This window comes from Phalacrocorax aristotelis, chromosome 1, assembly GCF_949628215.1.
Source record: "Phalacrocorax aristotelis chromosome 1, bGulAri2.1, whole genome shotgun sequence".
Classification (NCBI taxonomy): Eukaryota; Metazoa; Chordata; class Aves; order Suliformes; family Phalacrocoracidae; genus Phalacrocorax; species Phalacrocorax aristotelis.
The window spans coordinates 116,725,647-116,737,378 of NC_134276.1; the positions used below are offsets into that span (position 1 = coordinate 116,725,647).

At 43.5% G+C, this 11,732-nt stretch overlaps 1 protein-coding gene across 1 annotated transcript; it reads right to left on the reverse strand.

The window, feature by feature from the left end:
- Positions 1-7,507: 7,507 nt before the first annotated feature.
- On the reverse strand, positions 7,508-9,787 carry GJA8 (gap junction protein alpha 8). Its single transcript, XM_075102643.1, has one exon. The coding sequence runs from the start codon at positions 9,214-9,216 to the stop codon at positions 8,017-8,019; it is 1,200 nt and encodes a 399-aa protein (XP_074958744.1). The 5' UTR covers positions 9,217-9,787; the 3' UTR covers positions 7,508-8,016.
- Positions 9,788-11,732: the final 1,945 nt, after the last annotated feature.

An 11,732-nucleotide genomic window follows, 5' to 3' on the forward strand; every position in this document is an offset into this window, starting at 1 on the left:
GTGCTGAGTCACCAGATTAGTCCCAGTCTCTCTGATTGCTTGGCTTTATGTCTTGCTGTCAGTTGTCTTGGTTTGAAGTTTGTCTCGTTGTCCACAGCATTGCAAAGAGAAAGAAACATTCAACTTCCATGGGGAAATGAACTGAGGGAGCAGATTACTGTAGCTGATCTAAGGCCTCTTTTTTTTTTTTACAGCTTCTGGTGTTGCTGCCAGTTAATGAAGAGCTGAGATCTGAGTTTCCCTGTTCTTCCTTTCTGCATCTGCTACTTAGACAATGATCTTTCCTAAAGGTGAGATTCCTGAGCTTGGAGGGATTTGTGGGTCTTTTGTTCCCTATAGGTAGGTTGTGGGGCAAGGTTAGTTGTTGGTTGTTTTTTTGAAGACAGAAGTTAACAGGAAATCCTTTTAAAAATAAATTGCACAAAGCCAAATTCTGCTCTGTTTATACCTTGGCAACTCTGCTTACTTCAACACAAGGTTAAAAAACAAGGCAGAGTTTGGTCATAGGTCTTTAAACTTTCTTCTTTGCATGTGTTTATAAATAGGTTTGAAACATGCCTCTACTTAGCTGTAAATTACTCATCCCCAAGCCTTGGGACAAACGCACAGGGAAGAAGATAATCCCTTCTGGAAAAACTCATATCCACCCTCAAGTCCCAGGACTTCACCTTCAGGGAAGACAAAAAGTGTAGAAAGAAAATGGGAAGTTTATTCCATGTTGTTCCTCCTTAGATAGCTGCTGATATGCATGTGTGAGGAGAAGGGTCCACGGCACTTCACAGATACAAAGGCAACTTCCCAGTCGTGAGAGGCTGACAGTTTCACTAAACAGAATATAGATGGAGGTGGCCAGGGAGGAGAGGCAGCGCACAAGGAAGAAGGGCTGGTCAGTACATTGGCAGGTTTCCGCTCAGTTCCATATTTTATTCTTCTGCATATTAAGGTGTAAAGGTAGCTATTTTATGTTCGGTTTGCAGAGGGAACTAAAGTCAAGCCTTTCAAGTAAAGTGGAAAGGTGGAGCATATTGAATTCAAACAGTTTGTTGGCCAAGTGTATATTTAGAGATAGCACAGGTTTCCAGAAGGCGCTACAGGGCATATTCCTGACAAATAGGCTTAGCTGGCAGCCAGCCAGCCACTTTCTTTTCTCTTCTCTCCAGAGCTTTTCATTAACAGGAGCCCTGAAGCTGGGAGTAATCCAGCATCATTCTGATTCTGCATTTCTTTTGAACTTACTTGTGGCAAGTTCAGGAGGATGATGTTCACTGGCAGTAGATGAATTCCTTTATGGGGTTTTCTATGACTTTTCTTTAAAATAACATATGTACTGGGAAACTTACCTGAATATTTTTGTCCCAGCAATTCTTCATATACTTAGGTAGAAGAATTGGGGGGAAAAAAAGCTTTGCCCATGCTAGTTCTGGTTCTCATTTCTACCAGGTAAATAAAAGAACCAGCACATAAAAGTTCAGTTAAATTATTTTGGAGTTGCTGACCTTCTTAAAATCCAGAAATACCAGATTTGGTAGCATGCTGGGTTTAATTCATGTCTCAAGTTGGCTTGCCTCATCCTTACAGTGAGGCCAACGAGCTCACAGGTTTCTTTGCTTCGGCCTCTGCCTGCAGCCTGCCCCTCAGCTGGTGTGCTGTGCCACTGCCTGGGACTCCCTGCTGCCCTCCTGCACGGCCTCTGCCCTGCAGATACCTGTAACCCAGGATTTTTTGGTATGCTCATTAGTAACTGGGTTTCATTATCCCTGTCATCCTTCAATCCATCTCTGCCCTGAGCTTCATGGAAACACCATAGGAGCCAACTTTTCTGTTAATATTTCACCATAAATTCTTTGCTGTGTTGACTTAAAGTTTTTTGGTAGGCTGCTCCATGATTTTTCGAAGCAATATAGCCTTTCCTCCTTGGAAACCAATAAATGGCCTGTTTTGCTTTTACTATGCCAGGCTGGATCTAGCAAGGCGAAGGCCAACAGTCTTTGTTTTTTTCAAAATGTTCTGTCAGTAGCTCTGCAATCACCATTTCTATTCAGTTCTGCTTCATCCCAGATCAGCAAGCTTTCAAATACACAGGTTTTTGTTGACAGAACATTAAAATGCAGTCCTCTGCACTTTCAGATGGATTTAAAGGCACACTTGACACTGAAATTAAAGGGAGCTAAGCCCCTTATATTTCCATGATTTTCTCGGTTGACAAGCATACATTTTATTTTTTAATTTGTGAAGCCTTTTCCAAACCAGTTACAGAACACATGGTTCTGCCCTCAAGCAGCTTTTGTAGCTACCGAACACCAGTTGACTGTGTTTGTGCATCAGCCTCTGCTGTGGTGCCCAGTTAGTTTGTGTTGCCTTCTGGGACAGGCTAAGCAAGCCCTACCAGAACACCCCGGAGAGGCAGAAAGTGCCCTACAACTCTTGTTCCACCACACAGTGGCTGCACTGAGCTTTCAACCTCCCATGAGATGGATAGTTTGGGTTGGAAGGGGCCAGCTGGTCCAACCTTCAGCTCATCGCAGAGTCAGACAAGAGTGGTCAACATTTTTCCCAGTCAGGCTTCAACCCCCAAGGACGGAGATCTCACCATGTCCCTGGGCACCTGCTTTAGTGCTGAACCACTCTCCAGTTGAACCACTTTTTTCCTTGTCAGGATTTTTTTAGTCAAAATTTTCCTTGCGGCTCCTTGTGATTGTTGCCTCTGATCTTTTGCTCTGCACGACTGTCAAGAGTCTGTCTCCATCTTCCCTCTAGCTCCCCATTAGGTACCTGAAGACAGCAGTTAGGACTCCTCACCCATTTAACCCTCTCCTCTCTAGGCTGAAAAAAACCTTCAGTGTCTGTACATCAAGCTGCCGAGAAAAAAACTTGAGTTGTTGACAGAGACACAAGTCTTGCCTGTTCTACTGAAATAGGTGCGTGCCAAGTTAGCTGCAAGGAAAGGATTGTGTGCCAGGCTACGTCTTGGCAAGGCAACACACATTTATTTGCCATGGTTACTACTCAACTGTAGAAGCACATTTGGTGTTGGCAAAGAGCCTTTCCTGAGCCACCTTAAAAGGTGTAGCACACAGAGAGCCTAAGAAATGGTAGTGTCATTCTGTTGGGGAAAAAAAATATTCCAATACTTAGACAAGTCCCCTGATGTTGGTACGTTTCTCTGACCCTGGCCCTCAGGAAACCTGGCACTGTATAACATTTTATCGCAACTGCCTCGGGTTTATAGGAAGGCTTTAGTCTAGTTCTCATGGATGTTCCTGTCTTTACTAAACAAAACTATGCCTAGGCTAGGATTACTTTCAGTTGTCAGCCTGAAAAGCCATTTTCTATACAAAACAGCAAACTGCCGCTTTTTTTCCAGCATTGTGTGACACAGCCGCTCTTTAAATGTAAAACTGCACAGTCAGTGAGTTACTGAGTGGCAGGAGAGATTGGACTTCCCTCCCCCAGTAAGTAGATTTCATGCCCACACAGACCTAGAGAGCAGAGATCCCCCAAATCTTTCCCCTCCTACAGGAGGAGGAATCTGTACCTCATTGTGTTTCAGTGCTAAGAGATCATTGGTATCTGTCTCACTTAGAGGAAAAAAAATCAGTATAGCATGATAATTTATGGGTTTGCATTCATGAAGGGTGGCTTTTTTTCTGTTCCCTAGAGACTGGAAAATTGTATTTTTTTTTTACTTGGATTTTGCGCTCAGTGGTTTAAAACAGAAGCCCAACAATACTGTGCATTATACAACCCCCTCACACATGCCTTGCAAGGCCCTTAAAATTGTTAGAGCTCCATGAATCTGCACCCCCCTCTTGTAACTGTCTTATTGAAGCACAAATGCTGCCCCAGCATGGATACTGGGACTGGAGAAAAGGGGTCCATGTAACCACACTGTCACTGGTGCTTCATAAAGCCAGGCCGAGGCTGAGGTGGGAGAAGGGGGGGGGGTGGATCAAGAAAGTCTTTTTTACTCATGGCAAGTCCACATCTGTGTTGATGTTGTCAGTGCAATGCAGCCTTCACATTTTCAAACTACAGCCCTTCTGGTCGAGGAGTCATATATCAACCAAGTGAGCAGTTTTGCCAGGAAATAACAAGGATACCGTGCATTTCAGCAGTGCTTTTCATCAGATCATTCCTACTTACTTTACAAACAGAATTAAGGAAGCCTCACAACATCCCTGTGAGGTAGGTGGAAATTCTTACACCCATTTTGCAGGTGGAGAAAACAGGCACTGAGAGGTAAAGTGATTATCACAGCAAGTCAGAAGCAGAGCTGGAAATAAATCTAAGATTATTATCCTAGGTCCACTGCTCTAGACACTAGGGGACACCAACTCCCACATGCTATTATAAGCTAAGACACTACCTTTCTCTTCTACTTTCACCTCCTTTGGTGATTTTGACACTTGCATCTTATGCTCCTTGCAGAGAGCCATGTGATCAGTTAGTAATTTAGTTGCACAGGGAGCCAAGGGGGTGCACACACCATTAAATGATCCAGGCATGGCTCTAATTGTCCAGTGACTTCCCCCTTCCCAAGAAGATAATTTTCCCTGTTCTTTACATCGAGATCTTTGTTTTGCTTAATTATTTTTTGAGTAGAATCATATACTGAATCCACAGCTCTGAGGCTGTTTTGCAACTTCACTAGGAATTTCTTGAATAAATGATTAAATTTGTCTCATTGAGAGGGAATAAAACACATTTATATGCTATCACATCCAGAAATAGCAATAATCCTTTGCTCATCTGTAGGGCCTTCCATCCAAGGACCTCCCATTCTATTACTAACACAATATATCAAGCCTCACATCGTCTTTGTGAGGTAGAAGATGATTCCCAAGTGTACAAGAAGGAAGAATGACTTGCTGACAGTCCCACAGTGATTTCATTGCAGAGATGAGGCTGAATGCCAGAAGACCGGACTGTTAGTTCCCTGCCCAGTTTGCCGAGAAGTGCTGTCTTGATGCCGCGGCTGGTACTTGGTGGCAACAGATCCGCTAGCAGTCTGGCAGGATACTTGAAAACTGGCTCGAAAAAATAATCAACAAGCAGTTGACTGGATGCAGGAGGAAAACACTGGCTTGTGTCATTGTGCTGTTGTGACCCGGAGGAAGAAACAAGCTTTCCTGCAGCAGTTGTGAAAGAACTACAGAGTGTCAATTGAGTGCGCTGCATAAAGTGCATTTTACTGAGGCACTCCAGTGAAAAAGAATGACATACTCAACATCTGAAGATCAAAGACTGGACTGTCTGGCAGCCATATTGTGAACTATATACCTTTGCTGAATAAGCACTCTTCTTAATTAATTAGTCCGGTGATCTAATTGAAGGTATGCATGTCAGAGGCCAAGAACAGGGATGGTTATTAAAATATTTTGTATGTAAAAGGACTTGTCAAGTAATTAGAATTAAGCAAGGGTGGGCGTGATTCATCTAGTCCATCGGTATCTGGAAGTGTCAGGTGCTCTGAAGAAGGCGGAAAATACCTTATACTGAACCGTTACAGATATATTTTTTTACCTACAGGAAAGTGTGTTTCCAACCCCCTTTAATGAGTGGTCTGGTTTAGAACCATTATATCTGCTTAGAATTATTAAAACCCTCTTATATCATTCTGTGAAGAAAGTGAAAAGTAATAGATCCCATCTCATATAAGTATGGTGATTTTGCTGTTCATCTAAATCTTTGCCCTTGCTTGAATTGTAGTAGAGTATTGGGCACAGTGGACCTTTTCCTGCTGAAAAACATTCTCTTTCCTCAGTTGCCTTTTGTTTGTGTTAACTGGTCTCCTGCTTCTGTATTAAGAGAGTGGATAAATGGTAGCCTCCAGATTCTCTCTCTGCATGTTCCTTCGCATATGTTGTTTTGTCATGTTCCTTCCTAAAACTGAGAAGGTACCTTCTAGTCTTCCTTCACAAGGAAGCACAATCTAACAGCCTTTGTCAAGGGAGCAAAGATTTTGACCTCAGGCTGCAAACCCTGGCGAAAAAAAAAGGGATAAATGGGCCCAAGAGGAGCAAAAGGATTAATAGTATTAAAAAAAAAAAACAAAACACCAAAAAACAAACAACATGGCACCGCTATGGTGCTGAAGAATCCCAATGCACCCTACAAACTTTCTACATATGTACAGCTTACTTCACTCAGCAGTGAAGTCCAGCCACCTTTATGCTCGTATGGGGCAGCTGTATAACAAGGCACGGGAACTCCACCAAACAGGTTAGATCAGCGAGTGACAGAACTGACTGTACTGGTGGCTGCCTGGACTGGGGCGTGGGGCAGCAGGGTTGGAGGTGTGAGCCCAAGCCTGCCCAGAGCTCTCTCAGACATCCATTTGACTTCAATGGGCTTTGAGTCAGCCCTGCTACAATGGGAGACTGCAGGGGGTCTTTTCTAGCTAATGGTGGGATGAGTTTTATGCATTATGCCAAAGACCTTTTTTTTCCTGACCTGGATTAGAGCCTGCCCTGGGAACAATAGGATGGGCTGCAGCCCAGCAGAAAGAATTTGCTGAGCTGGCAGGGTCTGAGGTTTGCAGAGCAGAGCAGATGAGAGTGCATACCTGCACTTTTCTGGCATGAGGCTCAGTTTTGGGGGGACATAGCTGTTAACCTGAAGCTTTTGAGCGCATTGCTGCGCTGACCCAGCCAAAAGGTGCTGCTGTAGTCCTAAAATTAAAAATCCACAGACATTTAAACATTTGCAAGCACATGCTTTTCTGCCTTTTGTAACAAAAAAGATTTTGCTGAGGCTCTGAGAGTTCTGTAAGGACCTGTTGGCACTAAAGGTCTAAATCGTCTTTTGAAAGGCCTTGTTTTACTTGAGACTTTGGTATTTAATAGAGAAGTAGACCACTGGATGGCTCCTGTCTGTCAAATTAAAAACAAAGAATGTCAAAAGACTATTATCATGTGGGACTTTTCAAACTTGAACAGCCAGTTTTGTATATCAAGGTTTAAATAGTCACATAGTCACCCAGACCCCTGGTTTAGGTTCACAGGTGCCTTCAGGACTCTGTACCTGATATTTGCTGAGTGCCTGTAAGTCCAGGAGCTCCAGGAACTGAGCACATGTCAGGATCATGCCATGAGGGCTTATATTTGGTTTCATGCTCTGGGGGCTGTAGCTGTTTCCTCCTTTCACAGAAGCCTTCCCACGCTTGCTTTGCTAAATCGAGTTTCAGATCTTTAAGTCACAAGTAAAAAATATCACTTGAATTTATTCTTTCCAGTGCTCTGAAATAGGCTCGGGGCTGGATGACCCTCTTGGGAACAAATAATCCAGCTGTGGGCATCTGCTAAATCCTAGTTGAGAGCTACTGTTAACCTCAATGTGTCAATGTCACTTGAAGAGCAGAAATATTTTTGACAAAGGGGAAATATTTTTACCTAACTCAGATTTGCATTCACAGAGAGATTGGAGACATTTTGGCCTTTCTTTCCTGAATAGAGAGGGGAAACAGTGCTTTGCTTACTGTTTTAGTGTGGTGATGCTAAGCACAGAATTAACTTTGTGAATTAAATAACTGCAATTCCCTGCCAACAGCGAAGGGGAGATCTGTTCAACATGCCATAGGTGGAAACAGAAACAGAAGTACTAGATACAGTTGTTAATCAGTCTTCCCCCTCGCTGGCTGAAGGGACAGATCCTCCCCATGTTCCTAGAGAAATGTAGAATACAAAACTTCCAGTAGATACGTTCACAGTGGTGACATTTGGGTTTCACTGCCACGTTAGGTTTTAAAAGACATCAGTTATGAGTACAGTGTAGATATTACTGTAAGGAGTGAGATGGCATGTGGAAACAAGGGAAATGTTCCTTTTCAAATGGACATACAGGGCGAATAAGGCACAGTTACCATGATAGTACCTTTCCAGTTGAGAATCTCAAGAGGAAATAATATTCAAATGGTCATTTTAGCACTTTACTTAAAAATATCTTTTGATTCTTTCTCTATCTCTCCTTTTCTCGTCAACCTTTTCTTTTTCATGTGCTCCCCCATATCCTGCACCTTCATACAGTCAAATCATCTGACCTGGCCCGGCTGCTGGCTTTACTTAGCCTGCTGAGAGGTCTCATATCAGTGGCGAGCTCAGCAGGTGCTGACGGCCCTTCTGCTTCATCGCTCACCACCTCCTCTGCTTTCTTCACCCCTGGCTCTTCCTGAAGTCCCAGCTGCTCCTCTTCTCGTTCCTCCTCCTCCTCTGCTCTTACCTTCTCCTCTTCCGGTTCCTTCGCTTGTGCATATGATGGTAATCTCTCGTCAAACACCCTGGAGATATCTTCCAATGGTCCCATCCCAATCTTCTCCTCAAACTCATTGAAGGTTGATGGAAGGGGACTGGGCTCAGCCCCCACTTCTGTGAGAGGGAAGTAGTGGGGCACTGGCTTCTCTTCTTCCAGCAGCTTGTAGCCTTTGGCCTTCGGGATGGAGGGGACTGTGATGGCATGGAGAGGCTTCTCAGGGACCTCCCCCAGCTGTTCCTCTGCTGGTCTTCTCAGAGCCCTCCGGATCCTTTTCAGAATCAAGTGACTGATCTCCACCAGGTTGAGAAAGAGGGACACAGAAGCCACCACCAGCATGAACATAATAAAGATGGTCTTCTCTGTGGGCCTGGAGACAAAACAGTCCACAAGATTGGGACAGGGCCACCGCCCACAGCGGTAGAGGGGGAGAATTCGGAAGCCGTACAAGAAATACTGACCTACTATGAATCCCACCTCAAAGAGGGTTTTGAAAATTATGTGGAAGATGTAGGTTCTCAGGAGGGTACCCTCCAGGCGAAACTTCTTGGTTGCATCAGGGTTGTTGCCTTTGTTTTGATTTGGAGCCAGGGGCAGCTTCTCTTCATCCACCTCAGCTTGCTGACGCCTCTCAGCTTCCTCTCTCGCTCTCCTCTTCTCCTCCATACGGACGTGGTGCACCGCATGCCCAAAGTACATCAGCGAAGGCGTGGATACGAAAATGATCTGCAGGACCCAGAGCCGGATGTGGGAGATGGGGAAGGCCTCATCATAGCAGACATTCTCGCAACCAGGTTGCTGGGTGTTGCACACAAAGTCTGACTGTTCATCTCCCCACACTAGCTCGGCAGCTGTTCCCAGGATCAGGATGCGGAAAATGAAGAGCACTGTGAGCCAAACTCTCCCGATGACAGTAGACTGCTCATTCACCTGCTCTAAAATGTTCCCCAAGAAACTCCAGTCACCCATTTCTTACTGTCTAAGGAAAGAAAAAAGAAAGAGAATGACCACAAATTACAGCAAATTTAAAAGATTTCAGGTTTTCCCACTGATGCCTGTTGTTGCTTTCAACTAGTATTTCCCTAATATGCTTTCAGAACAGAAAGAAGCTTGCTTGCTTGCTTGCTTGCTTGCTTATTTGTCCAATCACAGTGATTTATTAGCAGAAGAAGGGCTGGGATGCCAGAGCAAACTGCTTGCTAAATTCTTTCTTCCCTGGCTGTAAGTGGTCTATTACTTTTCACCCAGGGAGTGTATTTAACTCCTTTTCCAGGTAGGAGTCTTCTGTGGTGCCTTGTAAGCTCAGTTGCATGAGCCTGCTTAGATTTTGCACACGTACAAACTCTCGCCAGCAGTACAGAAATACAGATTCATCAGCATGCAGCTGCAGTGGTTAAAAAAGCAAGTGAAGCTTTCAAGCACCCAAGCTCTTCTGCAGCAGAACCACACATGGGTCAAACAGATCTCGAATTGGTGCCCATCTTACACCTACAGGAGCCTGAATTCTCTATAGGTTGCATATATTAATTCTACATTACAAATTGTTCTGTTAGGTAAGAAGAGCAATTACAACACCACTACTATGTTAGTAATACTGTATAAGCTTAATAACTACCATATATGCTAGTTTTGCTGCATAGCATGTATTATATACAATATAATTATTCAGTGTTATTGGCTCTATTCATTGCGTCCTCTTCTGAAGTCAGTTGCCACACTGACATTGGAATCAACCTGGAGAAAAACACAAAGGTCTATAATTGGGACCTAAAATACTAATTTCTCTCTCTGAAATGTGAGTGCTGCTATCTCAGGCTAACACAGAGCTGGAAGCCAGCTACAGATATCCTATTGGAAAGCTAAGAAAGTAGTCCATTTTCAAGTAATGCAGGTCAAATGTTACATCTGTCACTATTTTTGCATGATAAGAAATTATTCCTAGGCCAGGACTTCATCCTCCATGTCCTACACTTCCACTATACAATTTTAGGCAAGGAAAAATCTGTGAATGAGGGAAATAAAGAGGAAACTAGTTTGGGATGGGCTAATTTAACACATCACAGGAGTCTGAAGTCTCTGAGGAATGCAGAATATTACAGTGATCCAGAAAGACCAACTTATGGAAACAGGGAACATTATTCATAAAATAGCTGTTCACAGGATCTAGAAGTTCACCTCTGAGATACTACCTCCATCTATAGCTTCCTAAATGCAGACACATGTACACAGGTGCTGGGAAAAAGAAGGTACAGTCAACAGCATGGAAATCTGAGTATCTAAACTTCCTTCCTCCTTCAGACACCACTGAGATATATTTGTAATGCCATATGTTACGACACACCAACGCACACCAGTCTGTTTCAACTACTGTGTGTACGTATTCACACATAGACAAACACACAAAATATTGAGAGTTCTATGGCTCTGGGGAATATCACAAATTTGCAACCATAAAAAGTCCTTCTGATGTTATTTTTCCTCAAACAGGATGGACTCATTTTCCTTGCCTTCAAACCTTGTAAAATTTTAACCCCAGACACCCATGTTAGAAAACAAAGAACAGAATGCAGTCCTTCAGCTTGCACAAACACCTTGCATGCGTAAGCGGCAAGCATATAATTTAATCACCGAAGAAAATTGCTACTTTCTCAGTCATTAAAGTTGTGTAAAAGAGTGTGTTAATGTCAGCACTTACATTAACAAGTCTAGCAGAAGATTATGCTGTTTACATACATTATCTAAACTGACTTAAACATTCTCTTTCTGCAAATTCACAGAGCAAAGTACACCCGACAGTTACCAATCATGTGCAACTCTGTAAAAAACACAACTATACACAATATAAACTTCATTGTCCCTCCATCCCTCTCTTTCTTCGTGAGTCACACTGATATCCACAACTACCATTTACACATTTCCATTGCAGCATGAAAGAGCGACATTCGAGATGTGATAAACCTTATCATACGGAAAACTCACTGTACAAGAGAAGGAAAAATGCTTCCCGCCTAACTCCATTAAATGTCTTGCTTGCGGCTTGCTACATTTGGCTGAACTCTTCCTGAGATCACTTCCGAACTAGTCATGTTTTTCAAAAATCTGCCATGACCACCCTCCTAATTTTTTCTGCGAGTGAAGTGGTTCGAGGTGGCTCAACCAGTTTGACTGCAAGTAACAATTTTGGGTGGACTGAAGGTGAGTGGTACAGCCAGTTCAAATCTATAGGACTCCACCTGCAAGCCGTCAGCCCCTCGAGTCTCGAAAAAGGTGCAAGCGATTAATTTAGGCAGTCACTTTTTTCCTTAAATTGCCTGTCATGAGGAAAAGAGCAGGAGACTGCCTAAGCCCACTCAGAGAGTCAACAGGCTCGTGTTCTTAACTCACATGGGCTTGTTGCAAACCCCCACCCTGCACTTCCAGACATTGCAACCTGAGCATGCAACCAGCGAAAAAGACTGTCTAGATTAAGGATGTTGAGCAAGCAA